Source organism: Callorhinus ursinus, unplaced genomic scaffold (genome assembly GCF_003265705.2).
Source record: "Callorhinus ursinus isolate GAN/ISIS: 27379988/994484 unplaced genomic scaffold, GSC_fseal_2.0 scaffold2, whole genome shotgun sequence".
Classification (NCBI taxonomy): domain Eukaryota; kingdom Metazoa; phylum Chordata; class Mammalia; order Carnivora; family Otariidae; genus Callorhinus; species Callorhinus ursinus.
This window is the reverse complement of record NW_027397064.1, coordinates 61,263,504-61,286,585: the sequence shown is the minus strand read 5'-3', so window position 1 is coordinate 61,286,585 and position 23,082 is coordinate 61,263,504. Positions and strand designations below refer to the sequence as shown.

Below are 23,082 nucleotides of genomic sequence, written 5' to 3'. Positions count from 1 at the left end.
GTGGTTTTCTTAACACGGTAAATACATTTGTATGTCAGCTCCAAATCTGGCCTGTTGCTTAATGAGAAACAGTGGTATTCTCACTCAAGTCTGGAACAGATGGAGATGCTCATAACCACTGCTCTACCTCGTGCTCAGTTTTACACTGAATTAGCGAATAGATAAGAGAAAGAAAATAAAGGCATAAAAATTAGAAATGAGGAAGTGAAGCTATTGCTATGTGAATTTACTGAGTCCCTACTAAATTTTAGGTGAAAAAAGATACTAAAAAATTCCTTTTTGTTTATAGAGCTTACATTCTAGTTACATGTTATTATATGACTACATGGAAAAGTAAAGGAATCAAGTGAAAAGTTACCACAAACACTACCAGAAAAGATAATATCCCTAAGAATAAATGTAATAAGATGTGCAAGGTATGTGAGGAAATTTTTCAAACACTGTCAAAGGATACAAAAGACAAATTGGGTAAAGATGTCAGTTCATCCTATGTTAATTTCTTGAACATTTGGAGTAGGGAATGCTTTTCTTATTATGACCCCAAATTCAGAAGTTATAACAGAAAAAAATTGATAAGTTCAAATAAGCTTTTCAAAAACTTCAAATAAAAAACAAGCAGAAAACCCCATGATGAATTCTAAAACACAAAGACCTTGTTACAAAGTATGCAACCTCTGGTACAGACACAGGTTTAATCGCCCTAATTAACAAATGAAGAAACTCTACAAATCAGTAAAATACTTACAGATCAAGAAAAAAGGTGTGCAATATATGAAAAGATTGTTCATAAAAAGGGAGTATACATGGTTTTTCCTGTTTCATAAAAAGAGGAAATCAAGTTAAAAACATACTGAGACACGACTTTATATCAGACTGGAAGGAAATTGAACAATCTGATAATGTGCTCTATTGGTGAGGTATTGGGAAATGGGCATTCTTGCTTGTGAAAGTATAAATTGGTTAAAATCATTAGGGTAACTTTTCAATATCTAAATAAGTTGCAAATGCATAGATCTTTGATCTCCAACATTTGCTTCCAGGAATTTATCTCTATTATGCCTGTATAAAATGACCTATGACAAGATGATTTATTATAGCATTGTTTATAGTGGTGGAAGTCTAGAAGCTACTTAAATGTCCACTAACAGGAGAGTGGATAAGTAAATTACAGCATATACTGACAGTTCTACAAAAGAAGGAGGACATTCTTTATGTCTTAATATGGAAATATTCCAAGATATATTGTTAAGTAAAAAACTCAAAGTTCAGAATGATACATGTAGTATGCAACCATTTGTGTGACAAAGGGATATATGAGAATACATATTCAGATTTACTTATATTTACATAAAATAACTCTGGGAAAGAAACTGATTTAATAACTGGTTAGCTGGTAGGAAGGGGAAGAATAGTAGGAATAAAATAGGAAGGTGAAACTTTGCATAGTTTTTAACTTGTGAACCATGTGAATGTTTGACCTATTCAATAAGCTGAGAAAACAAATTGAAATTAAAAATTGATTCCTCCAGGAAAATGGTATAGCCATGGTATGTGGTAGGATGTGAATTTTCTCTCTTCCCTATTTTTTCATTAAGATGGACATAAAAGGAGAGTGTAGATGGTGTCATGACTACTAAAAGCAAAAACATGTCAAAGTACACACCTCACTGAAAGTTGGCAAAGGACTTTCACAAACAGAAGCTCAGCACATTTTATAACCTCAGTCATAATACTGCGGCCACTTGCTGTGTTCCCTGTGTCTCTGGCATCTTGAATTGCTTGAGATGCTTTGAACAGGTGTCAGAGTTATATCCCACCATTGTAACTTGAGGCTGCTCAGCCTCCCCCCAACCCCATTTTTGGTTATTTCTTCTAATCACTAGCATCTCATTTATAGTAAAGGAAAGATAGAATAAAGGAATAGACCTCACTCGGCTGAGTTTTGTTGTGCTGCAGAACACGCTCACATAATTGTGGACAGAATGGTCTCTGAGATATTCAAGAGAGGGTAAACATAAGAAAGGGGAGAAATGAACATTTACTGAGACTTAGGCATATTGTTTACATTTGGTCGTCATCACAGTCCTATTTAGGTGGGTAAATAACCCTGACAGGTGAGGGAACCAAGGCTGAGAGGTCTTTAGAATGAGAAATTGAACCTGGCTGTCACCTCCTAATATTACAGACATGAGTGAGAGAAATAGTGTCATCATATGGAGAGCCATAAGCAGGGTCTCTTCCCCGTTCACCAAGTTTGTGTCTTCAAGTAATGCATAGTTGTTGTAAAGGTTTAACGGGGATCTGGTCCGAAGGAATGACCAGGAAGAGGAATAGAAGAGAAATGTGTGAGCAGCAGAGCAAAGAGAGAGAAAAGGAAGAAAGAGAATCCATGTTTTGCAGTAGAATTGGTGCCTTAGGCTAAAGTGAGGTCTGTTGAGATTACTCTGTGCTTTTGTCCGCCCTACATTACCCTGATGTGTGATATTTGGGTATAGCATTTTTTTTCCTGAGAAAGTGAAACCTTTGAATGATGCCTCTTCGCAAATTCACCCTAACCCAACTCCTTTCCTTGAAGGCTGATGGGGCTGACTCAGCCCATTGGCTGTTTCATTGCATTTCTGTGGCTGATAAGTGCAAGCAGTAGAGCAAGGTTCGTATTTTTCAGTGTTGTTTCCTAATGAGTAACTTTTTTTTTATCCTAAGTGGTTATTTATGTCCATGCTACTAATGGAAGGACTAGGTCCTCAGTGGTAAATACAGAAATTTCAGTAGCAGGTAGTAAATATAGGGGGAAACAAAAATCTCAATTTAGACAAGGGCAGATGTTTTTATAGTGAAGACGAAAATGATTTTGCTGGCACCTTGTTTCATAGCATCCTGATGAAAAGAGATTGGAAGGCCTCTCCAAGCAGCTGGACTGGGATGTTCGCAGCATTCAGCGCTGGTTTCGACAAAGATGCAACCAGGAGAAGCCAAGCACACTGAGGAAGTTCTGTGAGAGCATGTAAGTTGCTATTTTTCTTTTTGAAAGAAAAACCTGCCTAAGTACTCATCCCATCCCTGAGGTTAAAAATAAAGGCTTCATGCAGGCTCCAGCAGCCCCTAAAAAGCATCCACCTGGTGGAAAAATAGGCCACAAAAAAAGCTGAGGGAATAGTAGTTTGTAAGAATTTGTGATTTCCACTTTGGATTCAGTAAATGAAGTTCACTTTCTAGTGGAGTTCCTACAAAGTAGGCAGATTACAGGGGCCTGCGCACTAGAAGTCATTACTCTAATAGTTTGAATTTTAACAGAGGGGACTTTGTCAAGATGTTCTTTCCACTGGTAAAAGCTGAGATGTTAGATGTATTATCAGAGAGTCGTGATTCCTGGAGATTTAAGAAATAACTGTATTATATTCCTTGGGTGAATTTAATGAAGCATTGCTTAAAGGTGGGGGATGGAATGAAGGTCTCTTCCACTTCTGAAATGTGAACTTCGTGGTGTATAAATTATATACCAATAAAGCAGTTAAGAATAATAAAAGACCCACAGAGAACTAGCACAGTGCTATTTTGAACTAGCGACACTCCATACACTTACCTGTAGGAAAGTTAGAGAAAGAAATACTGAAGCATTTCCAACAAAGGGAAGATACTGTGCCTTGAGCTCATTGGTCCATCTGGTCTTCATCCTTTGGCATATCACTGTGCCTTTGTCTAACGCTCCGTCCTTTGGGAGCTTTTTCCTGACACCTGGTCATTGGAACAACAGCGCTGGCAGTGTTGCTCCCTTTGTTGAAGGCTCTTTCTGTTTGGGGTTGAAGTTGCATTTTCAGGTTTAGCTTTAAATTATGCTGGAAAAGTATTTCAGCAATTGCAGTCTAAAACTTAGAGGGAAACCTAGAGTTCTGGGAGAAATGAGTTAGAGGCAGAATAATATCATAAATTCCTAGGGCTGGATAAATATGGGGAGCATAAACAGGATCTTCAGGAGGTCAGATATTTATAAAACCTGGAAAAACAACCCAGTAGATATAATCTGCAAAGTCCTTCCTATAATTGAACTTAGTAGCAGTTTATGGAAGAAGAATTTATGTATCTGGGCTCAAGATCAAAAGGTGAAATTGCTTCCTGGCCTTGCCCCACCGTATATGCAAAGGGCCTGGGCTCCACTGGGCTCTGGGTCTGAGCAGGGGTGAAGCTGGGTCTTGGCACAGGGAACCCCATGCTGAAAGTCATGTGCCATCTTCCCTTTCTCCAACTAACTTCTTTGGTAAGTCAATGCTAGTCCTTTCTATACTACACTGAATCTACACCAGTTTCCATACCAGGATGTATAGAAATCCGTCACCGGATCTTGTTAAAATGCAGATTCTCCTTCATTCAGTGAGTCTGCGATGGCAACTAAGGTTGCATTTTTCACAAGTTCCCAGGTGATGCTGCTGGTCCATAGCAAGGCTCAACACTAGACCAATATCTATGTCTTCTCCCTGAATTCAGCTGGGCTTTATCTGCCTAGGCTAAAAATCAGTTAAAAATATTTCTAAATGGTTGCTAAAGGCATGGCAATGTGAAGGCACAACTTGGGGAGAGGTGGTACCTAAAGTATTGATTATAATCTTTCTCTTCAACGAGTTTATTATTATAGTGTCAAGGAGATATGACAAATACCTGAGTATATGTACCTCAGTGGCATTATACAGTAGACAGGTGTGCGTGCTGAACAATTGGTATGGACAGTCAATAACTAAAGATGAGAGGAGAAAGGTCAGCTGTGGGCTAGGACACATGGCAGGACTGCTGGGATGAGCACTGAGACAGTACTGGTGGCCTTGGACTTATTTATTGCAGAGGAGTGTGCTGATGAACTTTGTTTTGAAACTCTCTTCTTCCTTAACCTCTGGATTGCTACTGGATTCTCCTGCCTTTCCAAGGGCTTCTGTTTGCATCAGTTACTCTGCATTTTTCCATTTTCTTTGACTGGGCCTCTCCAGATTCAGTCTTCAACCTCTTATTTTCCCCACTCTACCTTCCATCCTCTGGGCAGAAGTTATTTCCTCTTGCCAGGCTCTTCCAAAGTCAAGTGTCCAACGAAGAGGTTTCTTCTGAGGCATCATTCTGCTTTCTCCCAACTGGTAACTCTGACTTGCTTCCGCCTTCTGACTTCTCTTCTCCTGTTGTTCGCATGTCTCCATTCTCTTACAGGCTAGAGGCTCAAACCAGTCATTCACCGCATTCCATTAGTTCTTTGTAAAGCCACTGGCATGCCCCTGATCTTCATTGCTCTCATAGCTCTCCTTATTATTTATCTTGCATTCATAGATATTTTGCTACAAAAAAAAAAAATCCCCAAATGCTATTATCTTCATGTTCTGTTACTTTTAAACCTTGATGATTTTTCTGCAACTATAGGAGAAGTTATTAGGCTCCTTAGCCTGTTAGCTAGACTGGCCTTTATGTGTTTTGGTATCAGTCACCCAAAAGACCCCTTCCTTCCAGAAGGTTGTCTTTTCACTGGCTGCACTTCGTTCATTCCTGCCCTGGTTTATGCTGTGTTCCTGGCATGGACACCTATATCCTCTGCACTGCTCGTCTATCCCCTACCCATTCTTTAAACCCCAGGCCCTCTCAGAAATGTGGCATGACTGTTGAGTGTCTGGAATGAACACTACTTCTTTTGAATTTTTAGAGTCCTCATTGTAAATACTGGTAATTTCATACTGAATCATGTGCTTTCTTATGTGGTTATTTAACTTTTCTTAACTTGTCCGTATATTTTTACCCTAATTACATAATACTTGCTCCTTGCGGGCATAAGAACCACATCTTGTTTTTCTTGCGTTCTTAGCCTTTCCCACCACATATATACTGCTGAATGAATATTGGTTAAATGACTGTAAGTTACAGTGGCTTTATTTTGGAAGGATTTGCTGATCTAAGTTGGCACTTTGCCTCCCCAAATGAAGAGTGCCTATTATACACTGACTTAGCCTAAAATTTCTCTAGGAAAATTATCAAACTATGGAAAGCTCCAAGACTATTTCAAAGAAAGAAATTCAGAGGAAGGACTGATATAGCAAAGGGGAACACTTAGATAATGCCATGAGGACTAAGGTAGAATTATATTGGTCATCGTAGGCACATTTGTGTGTCGTAATTATTTGCTCATCAACATAAAAAATGATCTGGAATAGTTGTTCTCAACCAGGGATACACTGCACAATCACCTGGTGAGCTTTTGAAAATACACATACCCAGGCCCCACCCTGGGATGTCTGAGTCAGCGTGGTGACCCAGGTGAGGTCTGGACATAGACAACTTGAAAGAAATGCCCTTAGTACTTACGACACACATTCATGGTTAAGAGGCACTGATCTCTGAAAAGAGAGGACTGCTGTTCAGAAATACTAAAAATCAAATTAGCAAGCAAGACAACACAGATTTGGGACTTGAAGGTCTAGGGCCCAACTGTACAGTTTCTATAGTTTTTCTGTTCTATCTAAATCACTATTTTAGAAAATAGGGCCTCTTCAGGGGAATTGTGTTTCATCTTTCAGCAATGTGGAATGGCAGCAAGATGCATGCCAAACAGTGCTTGTAACCATCTGCTGGCATGTCCAACTTTTGGCACACCCATTTCATGCAGATGAGCTGAGTAAAAGTTGTTCAACAAGTAATGTGTTGAAACATTGACATGCTTTTTTTCCCCTCTTCATGCTTGATGTCAGTCATTCACAGCTGTGTTAGTTTTGATGAATATTTCTTCCAAAAGCATTTAAATCTTTATTGGCAACTGAAAGAGAGATTTTTAAGAGGGAGTAGAGAATTTATAAAAATGAGATACCCCGTGATACATTTTCAGAGGAACTGTTTCTAAATGGGAGCCATTTAACTAGAGGAATCATGCTTTGAAGCCCCTGAAGTTTTGCCTCTCCCCCTCCAACAGTTGCATCAGGATAATAGGAAAGTAAATAATATCTGCAATAAAAAAATACCCACAGAATGAAACAGGAAGGTGCAGAGATAAGTTTTCAGAATAAATGGCTTCGCTCTCATTTGTACCCTGCATGTGTTCCTCATTTTTAAATATTGTGCAGTGCGTTTAATAGCACATGCCTGGGAGGGAATATTATATATGGCTTTCGTTTACGCAGTCTCCACCTGACTGGACAGATAAATCTCCCACACGATAACCTGAAGATATAGAGCAAGGAATATTACACTTTATAGATTGATACTAATTTATGTGGATTGGCGTTTGCTCATATGGAACCTTGTTGTAAGATGAGGACCCAAGATTGTCTTTTCTTTAGGAATTTCATTTTAGAGTTGAGACCGATTAAAACTACCCTCAAATGCTGCCAGATTTGGATGCTTCTGTTCAGTGGCAGCAGACTGACCAAAATCCGGGCATCTTTTGAAACTGACTTTATTTGTGCAAAGAAGCCCCCGTGATCCTATTTTGTGATTCCATTGAACTAAGGATAACTCAGCAGTGAGAAACGAGTGGGTTAACCCACTGTCCTCATGCTACCACTTAGTCACTGCTTTTTTCTTTGGTAGCTTTTTACTTGGACATGTCAGCAATGCTGTCTTGTGACCTCAATAAGAAAGTGGATCCTAGTAATTGAGGGGGAAAAGAACAGGGCTGCACAGGGAAAAAGTGGAGTCTTATATCCCTTTATTTCAAATCAATCTTTGATCTGAGGAAATGTGTGGTGAATATATTCAACAAGTTATCATAACGCAGTTACCTGTTTGCAAAAGAGAACTGACTGAATATTTGTAAACTGCTTTAGAATCTTCTATCTGTTCCACACTGTGGTGAAGGACAAAATTTTGCCAAAGAGAAAATTCAGTTTTGATTGTTTTCATCAGCAGATCATGATGTGAGCATTATTTACTACCAGAGTTACTACCAACGTTCCCCTGAAGACAGATGCAGTTTTTGAAGGAGAGAATAAGAAAGTACTATCTTCTAGAAAAATGGCATCTTCATGTTTTCAGTACTATCATACATGCTCAGCAATGAGTTCATGCCGATCATGAGTCTGGAAAAAAATTAATCATAAAATTGGAATACAGCCTCTTAGTTTTTAAAAAATTAATTTTTTTTAGAGAAAAAGGGAGAGCATGAGTGAACGGGAGAGGCAGAGGGAGAGGGAGAAAGAGAATCTCCAGCAGATGCCCTGCTGAGCACAGAGCCCCACATGGGGCTGGATCCCAGGACCCCGAGATCATGACCTGAGCCAAAATCGAGTCATCCAGGCACCCCAACCTCTTAATTCTTGAAAAGCATAGGATTGAGTTGTTTTGCTGCTATTGTGCTGATGGTGGTTGTTTCCCATTAATTCAGAATTGTCCCTAGACCAACGAACAGCTTCTGTCATCCAAAGTACATAGTTACAGGCCAAGTTGTTGTTCAGATTTGATTGAATCAGTGAATGTCTTGGTGTTCAAGACTCTTCTTGACTATTTTAAATGGTTTTAAATCTGTCAGTTGTATTCAGGTCGGTTTTAACTTTGGAGCAGGGGTCAGCAGACTTTTCCTGTCAATGGCCAGAAAGTAAATATTTTAGACCACAGGAACCTTGTTGCAGTTATAACTCTGATGTTGTAGCACAAAAACAGCCATAGACAAAGTAAATATATGTGGCTGTGTTCCAATAAAACTTTATTAATGGATACTGAAATTTGAATTTATTATTTTCATATGTCATGAAGCATTCTTTAAATTTTTTTCAACCATTTTAAAATTTAAAAGCTATTCTTAACTCAGGGGGTTGTACAAAAACAGATGGTAGCCTGGACTTGGCAAGCAGGCTATAGTTTGCTAAACCCTGCTTTGGGATTACAGTACTATTAGCAGGTCTTTCAGAGTTTCAGGAAAGTGAATGTGGTCTTATAGCACGCGGCACAGTCATCCATTGCACAGAGTGTTGCCATATAATAGAAGCATTAGAACAGTTCTGTAATTAGTATGCCCATCTCTAATATTCCTGGCACATGGATGCTGTGCGGTTGCATATAACTCAATCGGGCCCTCTTTGAAGTTGTTAGTATTCTCAAGATAGTATTACTTCCCCTACAAAAATTCTGAAGATTGATGAACTGTGTTTTATAGACAGTCTGCTCTTTTGCCTTGGGTAAGCTTTTGAAACCGTTTCCCTCTTTCTACTCCAGACCTGCCATCTGTGGCATGTGAACTCAGGTTTTCCATTTAGATCAAGCCTCTCACAGTCCTTGATGGCATATGGCTAGGCCTCTCATTCATGTGTGCTGGCTAATTAAAGAAAGCAGATTTTTGCTAAAAATACCAGAGAGGCCAAACCTTGGTCAAGCTGGCTGCCTATTAGGTACTGCTAGTCAGTTTTCTTTAAATCCTAAATTTCTCAAGGCTCTGTAGATAATTTTTCCAAGAATTTTATTCAACATGGAGTTGGATGGAGATGAAAAGGACAGAGTATATAGAGGAATAATTGAATTTATTAAGCCTCATGTTCTTACTTAATTCTTGTTGGCCATTTTTGAATCTATATGGCATTTCTTTGTGGTTTAATCTATTTTAAATAGTTACTTCTGATTTTAGAACAAAATCATGAAAATCATTACAGTCAACTTTGAATTATAGAGTATGTGTAAAGGTGCACATAATGTTCCTAAATTTGGGGGAAAAAAAACACTCCAAAGCCTACCACCCAGAAATAAATACTTTAGCTTTTACTACTTATTAGGATTATATTCTATACATGTGCCCACACAAATATACATACATGCTGTATATGTAAGCTTGGTGTCTGCCCTTCTTGGGATTTCTTTATAGAAACTGCCTCATCAGAGTGCCTAAAGAAGGCCATAGGAACATTATGTTTTATAAAGCTTTACCTTTAGGATCTATAAGTCATGATTCCCTTTGTATAGTCAGTTGTGCTGTAGCACGACATACACACTCCTAAAAATTGCCACACTGCAAAACTGTGCAACAACACAGTACAACACAGGGCTTATGAGAAAAATGAGTCAGGGCACAACACTCAAAAACTTCATCAGAGACATTCAAAAAAAGATGGGGACCTAATAAAAACAGCACAGTTTTATACATGTTAAGTAGTTAAGAAATACATAAAGACTATAATAAATAGGGTATTTTTACCTTGAAAAAGACTTGAAGTTTGCTTGGAAGTTGGTGTTGGTGTATTGGGCGAGCTGCCATAACAAAATACCACACACTGGGCACCTTACAGAACAGAAATTTCCCTCTCACAGTGCTAGAGGCTGGCAGCCCAAGATCAAAGTGTCTCTGGGTTGGTTTCTCCTGAGGCTCCGTTCCTTGGCTTGCATACAGTAGCCTTCTCCGTCTGCTCTCACAGAGTAGTTCCTCTGTGCATGTTTATCCTCAGTGTCCCTTCGCCTTCTTATAAGGACACCAGTCATATTGGAATAGGACCCCACTCTTGTACCCTCATTTAACCTGAATTGCCTTCATAAAAGCCATATTTTCAAATATAGTTACATTGGGGGTTAGAGCTTCAACTTAAGAACTTTGGGAGGACACAGTTCAGCCCATAGGCGCATTGGAAGAGTTACAGCTCGTAAGTTTCTGTGACGCGGTAGAAGGAGGGGGAATCTGAAATTTGAGAGAAAGCTGTGACACCAGGTGGATGTGTCCTATGATATGTGAACTGAGATAACGTGGGGATGTTTGAGAGGGTGTGTGTGTGTGTGCGTGCGTGCGCGTATGTGTGTAGTGTATGTGTGTGTGTGTGTGTGTGTATGTGTTTTGCATTTCCTACAGGCTCAGGTTAACTCAGCACATTTCTTCATTCACCCAGTGTTTCTAGCAGGTGAAATAACACATAAGCCAATATACAATTTGTACTATGCCCACCTAACAGTGACAAGATATTCATGGTTTCACAACCAGCCTTTTACACTGGGACTGACCGCACAGGGTAGTGGTGTAGGGGGTGAGCTCTGGAGCCAGGCAGTCGGAGTTCGAGTCTTCCCTCTCAGAAGAGTCTGTGGGATATTTGGGAGGGCTATTTGGCCTCCCTCAGCTTCAGTTTCTTTATCTGTAAAATGGGCATATTGGTAGTGCCCACCCCGTAGGGTCGCTGGGAAGACCACATGTGTTAACATAGGATGTGTTTAGAAAGGTGTCTCGCGCAGAAGGGGGTCGAAAATGCAAGGTACCATCAACACCACTGTGCTGTCTATTGTTAGTCAAGTTGGTGTAACAGGAGCAGGAACAAAAGCTGGTCGTCTGTCAGAACCATGCAATGGCGGAGCTATTGGCATGTTCCCTGGTAGAGGCGGCTCTGGTGTGTGTTGTTCTGGGAGGAGGGCTTCAAGAAGATGCAGGGAGAACAGGTTCTTAATTTAGAATGAAGCTCTTTCATTCTGTGGAATTCCAAGGAGGCAACCTCCTGTGGATTCACAGGACTGTCAGCTTGGGCTTTACCTCCACACACAAAAAAGATGCAAAATCCATCTGAGTTCAGGATGGCAGACCCTTTGGCTTGCTGCTGTGTAGCGACGTGACAGAAGTGGATGAGAAAAGGTGTCCTACTTCATCAGGGAATGATGCCCGCTGTGCCGCTAGAAGCCAAGGCTTTTGAAGCACCACATGAGAAATGTCAGAACACACAGTGAATATCTTTGAACCACAGAGATTTAAAATCTGCCCGGGTGATTCTGAGGAAGACACAGCTTGCTTCTCCCAGTGGGGAGAGAGGAACAAAGCCTGGAGCAGAGCGGTGCTGGCTTGAGTGAAACCACCTCTGTGAGGGCCAAGATGGTCCCATCAGCCTGAGGAGGTCACCATGGCTTCTGGGTATGAGTTTGCTGCTAAATGTAATATTTATTGGTTATCTCCCATCGCAGGTGAAGGGGCTATGGAGGCAATTGGTCTAGAACAGATTTGAGATTGGGAATCAAATGTGCCCGGTTCATGTCCAGCCTCAAGCTCTTTAACTCTTAGCAAGAAATTTAACTTTGCTTGGTCCCAGATGCCTCTTGTGAAGGAGAAATAACTGCTATTTATCGGGTCATTCTGGGGACTAAATGTGCATCTCTTAGTGTCCGTTTCCCTTTCAACTAGGTTTGCAAAGTTGAGTAAGCAACAGTTTCTTTTTTTTTTTTTTTTAAGACTTTATTTATTTATTTGACACAGAGAAAGAAAGCACACAAGCAGGGGGAGAGGCAGAGGGAGAGGGAGAAGCAGACTCTCTGCTGAGCAGGGAACCCGATGCGGGGCTCGATCCCAGGACCCTGAGATCAAAGGCAGACACTCAATCGACTGAGTCACCCAGGTACCCCGAGTAAGAAACAGTTTCTGACCTTGTGGGACTCACAGGGGCCATTGATTCTGCATATTAGTAAAGTTGTTCAGTACCTTAGATAGGGAGATATAACCTGTGATACTGAATTGATGAGGTTCTTTTCTAGAGCCTTTCCCTTATTGCCTCAGCTGTGGGGCTTTCTGGGTCTTGTATCTTAATTTGCCATCAGGAGAACCATATTTTAGATTGTTTGAGAAGGAAGCACATTGTTGCTCCCTCTTGGAAGTCCAGTCTGCTTTGCCCTCTCTTTCTGTTCTTCTTTTACTCCTCCCTGCCTCTCTCCCTCCCACCTCCCGCTATTACAGTGACAGGTGCCTTGTGCTTCCTCCTGACTATTCACCCTTCTGTGATTAGCTTGTGAGGGCCACAGCCCTTGTCAAAGGGTGGACAGGAGGCTTAATAGAATTCTCAACCATTACTAATTTGACTCTTAAAACTTGGTACATTTCACATGACTCCTGATATTTGAATACAGCACTTACTAATACAGGGGTGAAGGTATTTGTGTGTAAGATGTGGCGGGGGTGGGTGGATGGGCACTTGGACAAAGCAATGGGAGGCACAGCTATTCCCCCTTTTGGAAGATTTGGGCAGATTTGGGGGGAAGCAGGTCTTAGGAGAGTCCCAGATCTAAATTCATTAATGGGCCTTCTATGAGATTGGAAACTTAGGTAAAAGCAATTAGGGCCAATTACTTTCATTTTCCATGCAAGTTGAGCTGCTGGCATTGTCTATAGGGCTGTCATGATTTGAGAGAATTAAAGTATTTTAGAAAAATCTCTTTCAGTTTGGTCGGTATTTCTTACTTTGCCTCTATACCATCTCTTAGCAGTTGCCAACTGATGGGAGGCTATCTATTGCTCTTAGGGCTCAACTGTGTAGAAGGGTACTGCTACTGCTATTGTTCTGCCGAGCATACGGTGAGAGTGAGGCCATTGGTACAGCTTCATACACAGGGTGCATCGGGATCCACAGGTCAAGGCTAGCCGCAGAATTGGCATTAAAGGTGAGTGCACAAGACTTGAACATACCACTTAATCCTTCAGGGCTGTGATAACTCCTATACTTAGCCACAGATGTAATAAAATTACGTATCTTCATCTTCTGTACGATCATATAACAGCTAGTCTTCTTGCAGGTGTAGTGAGCACCTAATACTGGTAAGCGACCCAGACCCCAAGCAGGGAGAAAGAATGAAAAAAACTGAAGCAAAGTGAGGTAGAGTAAGTGACTCAGTGCCACTTAGCTAGTAAGTGACAGAACTGGGATTTGTACCCCGGCTTGCCCCAACCCAGGGACTTGTGGGAGGAAGCTCAGGAACATTACATGTTAGTACATTCAGAGCAAATGTAGAAAGGGGGCACTTGGGTGTTTTCATCATCGTCTCTTTTCCCTTCCTTTCCCCCTCCAGTTTGTGAAAGACTGGAATTAAATTCCCTTGCTGTCTTGTTGGCACACCAGTTGCACTTTTAGTTATTCTCTGCTAGAGCCCTTCACTTGGAGACTTATGATTTTCACGGTTTGCATTTCCCTCTGCTGTTAAACTGTCCAGCACCTTGACTACTGGGACTATCTTATTCATCTTTTTATCCGCACCGGTCAGCTCAATGCCTGGTGCTTTGTTAAGACCCCAGTAAATGTCTACTGAATGAATCAATTATTTAGATTAGGGATTGGATTGAACCTCTAGAGACTGAGGGCTGAATTTAATTAAGAAGCAGCTCAAGTTTGATGTCTTTCAAATAATCCTAGGAAGATCAAGGTGGGAGGGAGGGGGTAGGGAGGGCCTTCTGGAGGAGGTGACCCTGCTGAATTTTTGAGGATGATTACACTGGGCAGGTAGAGAAAGACAATGAGGGTGCCAAAGGCTGGCCCGGGGAGTGGAAATCGCCTGGAGAGCATGGCAGGCTTGAGGAAGTCCAGTCAGCATGAGTGGGGAATAGGACAGGAGGAGCCCAGAGGCAGCTCTAGCCCTATTGCCAAGTGCAGGCCCCGGGGCATCTCCTCCTACGCCGTCCTGTCTACATACCGAGGGCCGTCCAACCTTTTGCTCGAAAATGTCCTCGCTTTGCCTGCATTCACAAAAATCTCACGTTTACTAAGGGCTTGGCACCATTGACGAATGGAATTGGCTCTTATTACCAGCGTTTATACCAATTTATGACTCAGTTTGAACCGTTTAATTTTTTTGTTGAAAGTAAATTTGCTCATTGAACGTAAATCTCTCATTGATTAGATATGTAATAGGATGATTTTGAGCAGGCACCTTCTGTTTCTCGTCATGTCTGTCTTCCAGCCTTTATCTTGTCTCCTGAAGAGGCTAATGTAGTGCATAGAATCAGCATAATGACCTCTCCCCTTTGCTTTCCCACCTCCCATACAAACATGCAAAAATTAAACATCCAAAAGGAAAGGAAAGAAAATCACATTACAGTATCACCTCCCTATTAGCTATATCAACGGTGTCATATTTTGCAGAGGAAAAAATCAGGGTGTGGGATCCATGATAACTGGTAGCATGCCATTGACTCAGCACTCTGCAGTCAAGGTCCAACATTAAAAACACAAAACAAATCAGGACATGCAGTCTGAAAAGCATGGGAACGTGCTTATGTGGTTTGGAGCAATTGAATATTAGAAATCAAGATTGTCCCGGAAAATCCAGAAAGAATCATGCACTCACAGGACTTAATTCACCTCAATTTCCCAAATGGTCAGAGGACGTTTATGTGGTAGGGACTGGGTGCTGGGGGATTTAAAGGTAAAAAGGGCAAAATTGCTGTTCTCTGACTAGAGTGTGGGAGGGGGGAAAGCACAACAATTTAGAAAAGAGCTGCAGACACATCTAGCTCTCCCTGGGGACTGGGCTGAGTCATTGTATTGTAATGGATACTTACGCGTTAGCAAACCAAAGTTGAGATAAATAAGAATTGGCCGATGTAAACAGCATCTTGCGAATGCATTTTATGATGGATGTGGGGACAGAATTAATATTGAGGTATAAAAAATATTGAATTTTATTTATAAAGTGTTTGTCTTTCAAAAGAACAGTATTTGTCTGGTGATATCCACGGAATAACAAAGTGACCATCTTGTACTGGGATTCTGCCAGAACTTCCTACACTGAAGCGTATACCATTAAGCCTCACTGTGTTTATTTCTGTTCTGCGTGCTAGGAGAGTCACTGTGCATGCGAATTCCTTACTGTGGGGAACCTTAGTTGGTGCTCCAAGTAAGGTTATTTGGTGAGTCCAGCTTTCATCCCGAGCCATCCGTGATCTTTTTTTTCCGTCTCCCTTTCTTCTCTGTGGGTGGGAGGGCAGGGACTGGGGTAGGTAAGGGGCTGGAGGGGTGGAAAGAGTGTAAGTGCTTTCCAGATACATCAGGCCCAACCCAGTGACGTGAAGGCTGGGATACTGTTCCCAGTAAGACCTTCTCGGTGTGTGGGGATTGTGGTCCGTGCTATGATTGGTGAGATCGGAGAAGCTCCAGGCTGCACGTGGTAGCTCTAGTTAATAAGCCCGTACAGATCTCAAGAAGTAGCCACATACAGAATTTCCTCCAAAGTTGTTCTTTACACGTACTTTTCAGTGGCCACCCTTGTTTTTCTTCTGTTACCCGCTGAGATGGCGGTTCTCAGCGAATAGTTTCTCTCTCATTATGAATTTTAGTTGTGGAAATGCATCCGACTTGAACTGATTTTCATTCTTATTTAATTCTGAAACAGGACTTGAACCTGTGTGTATCATTTCTCTTTGATGGATTCAAAATATAAAATACTGTTTTATCTTAAATTATGAGGGGTTCGCATGAATCCTGGCTAAACCTTTGGTGTATTAAAATCTAAAATCTTTTCTTGCTTCATGGTTTTAAGTGTTCTTATTTCTGTTTCTTCCCAGTATTTAGGTGGTTCAGTAAACATTTTTTTTTGAGCATTTACTACATGCTGGGTTCTGTATCAGATACTAGATGGAAATTAGGACCTCTTTCCTTTTTTTTTTTTTTTTTAAGATTTATTTATTTATTTTAGAGAAAGAGAGAGAGAGAACACATGCGTGTGCGGGGTAGGGGCAGAGGGAGAGGGAGAAGAAGAGAATCTCTAGCAGACCCCTTGCTGAGCATGGAGCCAAGCTCATGGTGGGGCTCGATCTCATGACCCTGAGGTCATGACCTGAGCCAAAGCCAAGAGTTGGATGCTTAACCAACTGAACCACCCAGGCACCCCAGGACCTCTTTCCTTGATGGATAAATGACAGTATCTCTTTCCTTCACCCTCTAAACCTCAGTTTCCATAACTGTAAAACAGGGCTAATAATCTTAAAAACCTGACAGAGTTGTTATAACAATTAAATAAAGTAATTATTTTAAAGCACCTAGGATATGCCTACCACATTGTAAGAACTCAGGAGAAGTAACTTAGATCAATTTGAATTTCTGTGTGCTAGAGGCTGGCAAAATGAATTGAATTCCCCTGCCTAGTGAAATAATATCATTCCAAGTTTTCTTAATACCCTACAGTACCACACTACCGCCATGTGTTTTACCCAAGGCTTTGTTTCTATAACTCCCCAAATATCTGAAGATATAATTACTTGGTAGGTGTGATGTGATGGCTTTTGTTGAAGGAACTAAAACTCATCATTTTAATATCTAATTTTGACTTTCTTTAAAGAAAAGCTTCTTGCTGGTTGGAGTAAGAACATGGCTTTCTGACTTTTAAAGTAGGGTGTAATTTGAAACCACAGTCTTATTTGTCTAGAACAGCAGGATAAGGCCCTTGTGGTGGAACTAGGAGGTTCAGATCTTAGGCAAAGGAGTCAGGGCACACAAGGCCCAGCGGGCATAGCAGTCTAGGGGCCCAGCCCTACTTGCCTGTCTCTATCACTTACCAACTTGCTCGGACTCAGTTTCTTGAAACTTAACTAGTCAAAATAGTATTTCAGGTTGAAAAATGGGGCCATAATGTTGTTCTGAATATATAGGGCATTCATGCTTTACTAAATGTTAGCTGTTATACTAATGATCATTAGTGGTAGCACTATAATTATCACTGAAGCAAAGAAGGAACTCCTCTGCACGGATTCACTTTTGAACAAATTTTAGCTTTTTTTAAGAATTTCATGAGGATTTATAAAAATGGCTTGTACTGCTAGGTGGTAGTGCCATGCTTGTTCCTGACCCTTGGCCTTTGCTCATGTTGTCACCACCTACAAATCCCTACCCCCAACCCCGGTACCTTTCCTGCTGCCTTACTGACTTGACAGATTTCCGCTCATCCATCAAGACTTTGGTCAGCTTCATTCAGCAAACTATAGGCATTTATTAAGTGACGCATTTATGCCAGGCACCGTGCTTAGTTAGTGTCTGGTGGAGAGCAGACCTGGAAAGAGATCATTATCACTTGTGTGGCCTCAGCTACTGCATGACGAGGCACATACTCCCATCTCATTTTCTCCAAGTAGAACTGACAAGTCTCACGTTTGTGGACCCCTTTAATAATAACAATAAGAGTTCACCTCTCTTACTTATATTTCTTTTTTTTGAGAGAGAGAGTGTGTGCACAAGCAGGGGGAGGGGCAGAGGGGGAGAGAGAATCTTAAGCAGGCTTCACGCTCAGTGCAGAGTCCAACGTGGGGCTCATTCTCTCAACCCTGAGATCATGACCTGAGCCGAAATCAAGAGTCAGATGCTTAACCAACTGAGCCACCTAGGTGCTCCACTTGCATTTCTTTTTATCTGCTAGCCTATCAAGTTCTTCAGTGCAAAGAAAACATCTTACTTCTCTTTGAATACCCAGTGTCTAGGATTGTCACTACATGTGGAAGGTACCCAATAAATGTTTTTAGGCTGAATTAACACATATTTTAGGGCTAATGACTTTCTAGGGATTGTTTGCCACATCTTTGTTTCATATATTGCCCAATTGTATTTTGAGTGCCTACTGTATGCCAGGCATTCCTTTAAGTCCTTGAGACATAGTTTACATTTCATTGGGGAGGAGATAGTAGACAAATAAGTAAAATATACAGGACAGCAGTTGGCTCCACGTACTATGGAGGAAAAATTCAGCTGAAAGAAAGATCAGGAGTATCTGTGAGTTACGAGCATTTACGGGTTGTCAGGGAAGTAAGTCATTCCTGAGGACATGGTGTTTGAACCAAGGCCTGCAGGAGGGGAGGGAACCTCAGGCAGGAGAGGAGAAGCAGTTGCAGATACCGTGAGGAGGGGTGCACCTGGCCTGTGGGAGGTCTCCAGTGTCTGGGGTTGAGGGGAGAGTGTGGGGGTGGGGGAGTAGAAGGTGAGGTAAGGGGGTGACCAGATTGTACAGAGCCCTGTAGACCCCTGGAAAGACTGGGTGTTTTACTCTTGAGAATGGAACTACTGGAGCATTTTGGACTGAGGAGTGATGCGGTCGATTAACATCCTAACAGGTTCACGCTGGCTGAAGTGTTTAGCCTGGATCGTGGGGAGGTAAAAGCAGGTGGAGACCAGGCAGAAAGCTCCTGAAATAATCCAAGGGAGAGTTTTTGGCGACTTGAACCAAAATGGTGGTAGTGGAAATAATGAGAAGAGTTCAGGTTCAAGATTTTTTAAAAACTTTTAATTTTGGAAAAATTTCTAACATAAAAAAGGAAAATAATAGTTTAGTGAATACCCATATATTCATCAACATTCAACATATTTACCTATGACTTTTTTGCCGAACCATTTCAAAGTAAATTATAGAGTTATGAGACTTTGACTTCAGCATAAATCTCCAGAAAATCAGGTTGTTCTCTTACATAAACAGAATGCCATTATCATAACAAATTAATACATAGTTCCTTATTCAGATTTCCCCAGTGGCCTTCCCTGAGATGTCTTTTATATCTGTAATTCTTTCCAGATAGAATCCGATCACGATTCATTCATTGTATTTCCTTGTTATGTCTCTCAAATCTTTCTCTTTCACGTTAGCCTCATTAGTCTGAAATTATTTTAAACTTACAGAGAAGTTGCAAGAATAGTATAAAGAAATCCTGTATAGACTTCACCCAGATTCAGCAGTTGTTACCATTACATCATACTTGCTTTAATATTCCTTCTGTGTAAGTTTCAGATAGGATTTACTTCAAAGATGCTGAGAGAGGTTGGTGGTTTGGTGTGAGAGAAAGTGAGGTTTCAGGGATGACCTTCACGTTTCTGGCCTGAGAAGTTGGAAGGAAAGAGTTGCAATTTACTGAGTTGAGGCAGGTGAGGGAGGAACAGGTTTGGGAACAAGGTTAGGGTCTGAATATTGGGCATGTCAACTTGGAGATATCTATTTGGTGCCAATGGGCAGGGGTGCCGTGGACAGCTGGGTTTATAAGTAGGGAGTTCATGGACAAGGCCGCAGCTATAAATGTGGCAGTTGTCAGTGGAGAGGTGGCATGTAGAGCCCTGAGACTGTGAGGTCAGCAGGAGCAGGAGGGTAAGCGGAGAGGATGACGGAGGACTGAGCCTCGTGGTATGCTCGTGTTCGAGATGGCAGAGTGGAAGGGGGCCGATAAAGGGATGGTGAAGGAGGGGCACCTGAGTGGGAGGAGGCCAAGAGAAGGTGCTAACGATCAGCGGTGTTGAACACTACTGATGGGTCATGTAAGTTGAGCACTGCGGAGTGACCTGTGGATGTGGTTATTGGTGTCACAGAAGTCACCGGCGTCTTTGACAAGAGCAGTTTGGATGGCTGTGAAGCCTCCATCTAAGAAGGGTCAAAAGAAAATGGGAGGAAAGAAATTGAAGTATGGGACTCTCGAGAAGTGTATTGTAAAATGGTGTTTTGGAGAAAGGGTGGTAATTGGAGGAGGAGTGTGAAGTGAAAGATTTTTTTAAAAAGGGAACAATTTTGGCATGTTTGTATACTGACGATCCAGCGGAACGGGGCAAGTTGAAGATGTGAGAGAGGGGAGAGGTAAGAGCTCTATCCTTGCCTACACGGCAGCAGCTGGGATGTAGTGCGTGTGTCCCAGCTGCCTTGGGTGGGGGCAAGGACTGCTCTCTGCGGCCACAGGAGGGAAGCCAGAGGACCTGGGACAGAACACAGGTAAGTAGAGTCACGTTGAGAGCTTGTGGCAAGTCCAGAGATGGCTTCTTTCATCTTAGTGAAATAGGAGACAGGGTAATCAGCAGAGAGCAGTGAGGGGGCGGGAGGTATTAGAGTTTTGAGGAGAGAAGAAAAAGTGTGAAATAATTGTCTGGAGGTGTATTTATTAATTCCTCTGGCTGGAGTGTGTTTATCTGCATGTGGGGTGGCAGGCAGTGAGGGCAGTAAGGGGCATGAGTAGATTGCCTTTTTTAAGAATGAGGTGTCAGGAGAGTATGGTCACCCATAGGTTGCCCTCTCTAATCAAAAAGTTGCTCGTTTGGGGGGCACCTGGGTGGCTCAGTCGGTTAAGCATCTGCCTTCAGCTGAGGTCATGAACCCAGGCTCCTGGGATTGAGCCCTGCATTGGGCTCCCTGCTCAGCAGGGAGTCTGCTTCTCCCTCTCCTGCTCCCCCAATTCATTCTCTCTCTCTCTCAAATAAATAAATAAAATCTTAAAAAAAAAATTAAAAGTTGCTGGTTTGGGATCAGCCTTCGCAATGCAGTGAAAGCCTCCTTAAAGGAAAACTAAGCTAAAAGCAAAGGTTTAGATCCTTGCCTCAGGCATGTATCAGACCAGGCTGCAACTGGTGTTAACCAGTGTTATGAACTGAAGGATCATGTCCCTCCGAAATGTGTATGTTGAAGCCCTAAGCCCCAGTGTGATGGTATTTGGAGGTGGGGCCTTTGGGAGATAGTAAGGTTTAGATGCAGTCAGTCATGGGGGTGGTACCTGCGTGATGGGATCAGCGCCCTTAGAAGAGGAGGAGACACCAGAGTGTTCTCTCTCTCTCTCTCTCTCTCTCTCTCTCTCGTGCTCACACTAAGAGCCCACGTGAGCACACAGCCAGGTGATAGCCATCTGCAAGTGAGGAACAGGTTCTTGAGTGAAAACTGAATGTGTTGGCACTTAGATCTTAGACTTCCCAGCCTCCAGAACTGTGAGAAATAAATGTCTGTTGTTTAAGCCCCCTAGTCTATGATATTTTATTAGAACAGCCAGAGCTAAGACAGCCAGCAGCCAGTAAGCATTTGCTCATTCTTTATCATTTCCACATTCATTGTTCATGGGAGATGTTTCCAAGGGGAGGAAGGGCAAGTCATTCATATCCTTCAACCAGTCTGCAACTTTGGAAAGACTGAGGGGACAAAACCGACCCGTGGAGCCTACTTTGCCTGTGGTCACCTTTAAGGAAAATGTCCCCGTCTTAATAAGCACTATTGTATCTTTTAGTTCATTATCCTGTGAGCTGCTGAGGTAGTAAATTCTTATTAAATTGGATGATGTTCCATTCCAGACTCCCTTCTGTCCTAGGAAATTCTGTACCACATGCTGAAGATTCTTAAGCTGCCACATGGATTTCTCTTGAGTTTTGGATGATTTGATGCATTAGATATTTTTATTTAATTTATGCTTTTAATTTTAAGAAACACATCCAGATATGCCTGCAGCTAGCCAGCCAGTTTTCTAAATCTGCATATAAATAAGAGAGACGTGAGAGGGGAAAAAAAGCAGTGTGTTTTTTTTCTTTCCCCGTTTTTTCTCTCTATATGCACATCATATCCCCATTACGTGTTTAGATCCAAGTTTACTCCTTTAAAAATAAGGAATTCGTTAGGAAGACAATCAAATAAGCAAATCAAAAACTGTAAGCGATGCATTTTCATAAAATCCCATGAGTGTAACTTTTTTGATACTTAAAAAGTAATCTATGCCTCTGATAAATATTTCAAGTAAAATCCTTTTTTTACCCAATATTATTAAATGTTTAATTAAATGTCTGCAAGATCTGATTTAATGGCTCAACTCAAATAAAAAATTATGTGCAAATATAACAAACTTTTAATCTCACTAGCAAGAAAATAATTTTTTCAGTTAATTTCAACTCCTCCCTATCAAAATTTTAACATATGCACTAAATAAGAGAGAATAGTGTAATGAATCTCCGTATATCCATCATACAGCTTCAACTATGTTATACATCCTGCCAGCCCGTTAAACTGCAAGTCGTAAAAGTTACTAAAAATTTTAACAGGCAAAACTTTAATATACGGGGTATGGGTACAAGATAATATGCTTAATTAATATGCTTTAAGGTGAAGCCTCCAAACTGGGGCCTACAAAGGTTTGAAACTGGCCTGATTGGTTCCCCATGGCCTTAGCAATTCTTATTCAGCCCTGTCGTTGCATGTTCTGCTTTGGTGAGAAGTAACTGCTGAGAGTTCTCTGCACATTCTGTCCCAGCATCTTCCTTACCCCCTTTTTTCTCTGCTTTTAACTCTTTTTCGTTTCTTCCAAGTCTAGCTCAGGTGCCTTCTGTGAGGTTTCCTCTCACCCCACCCCTTGTGGCACAGGTGTGCGCCCCCCATCCCCAGGTTCCCGAAGAGCCCTGCCTCTCTCTACCTGCATCTACCCTGGAGTAAAACCTAAACCGGTTGTCCTGGCCTGCAAAGCTGTGCGTTTCTACCTCTCTGACTTCATTTCCTCTCACTAGGCTCTAGTGACATCGATGTACTATCTGCATGCCAAGCCCATGCCTGCCTACAGGCTTTTGCACTTCCTGTCCCCTCTTCCTAGAATATTTTGCCCCCCATCTTTGTCTGGCTGCTGTGCCTAGAGGCCCCCTAGGGCCCCCACCACCACCACCCCCCGCCCAA

At 41.7% G+C, this 23,082-nt stretch overlaps 1 protein-coding gene across 2 annotated transcripts in view; it reads left to right on the top strand.

Moving 5' to 3' along the window:
- The window catches only part of CERS6 (ceramide synthase 6), a 317,200-nt gene that overhangs the window by 101,866 nt on the left and 192,252 nt on the right, over positions 1 to 23,082 (top strand). For both annotated transcript variants that reach the window (XM_025853613.2, XM_073882913.1), the window contains exon 3: positions 2,874 to 3,004. In XM_025853613.2, coding sequence (XP_025709398.1) covers positions 2,874 to 3,004 — 131 coding nt within the window. The remainder of the gene's footprint in view (positions 1 to 2,873; positions 3,005 to 23,082) is intronic.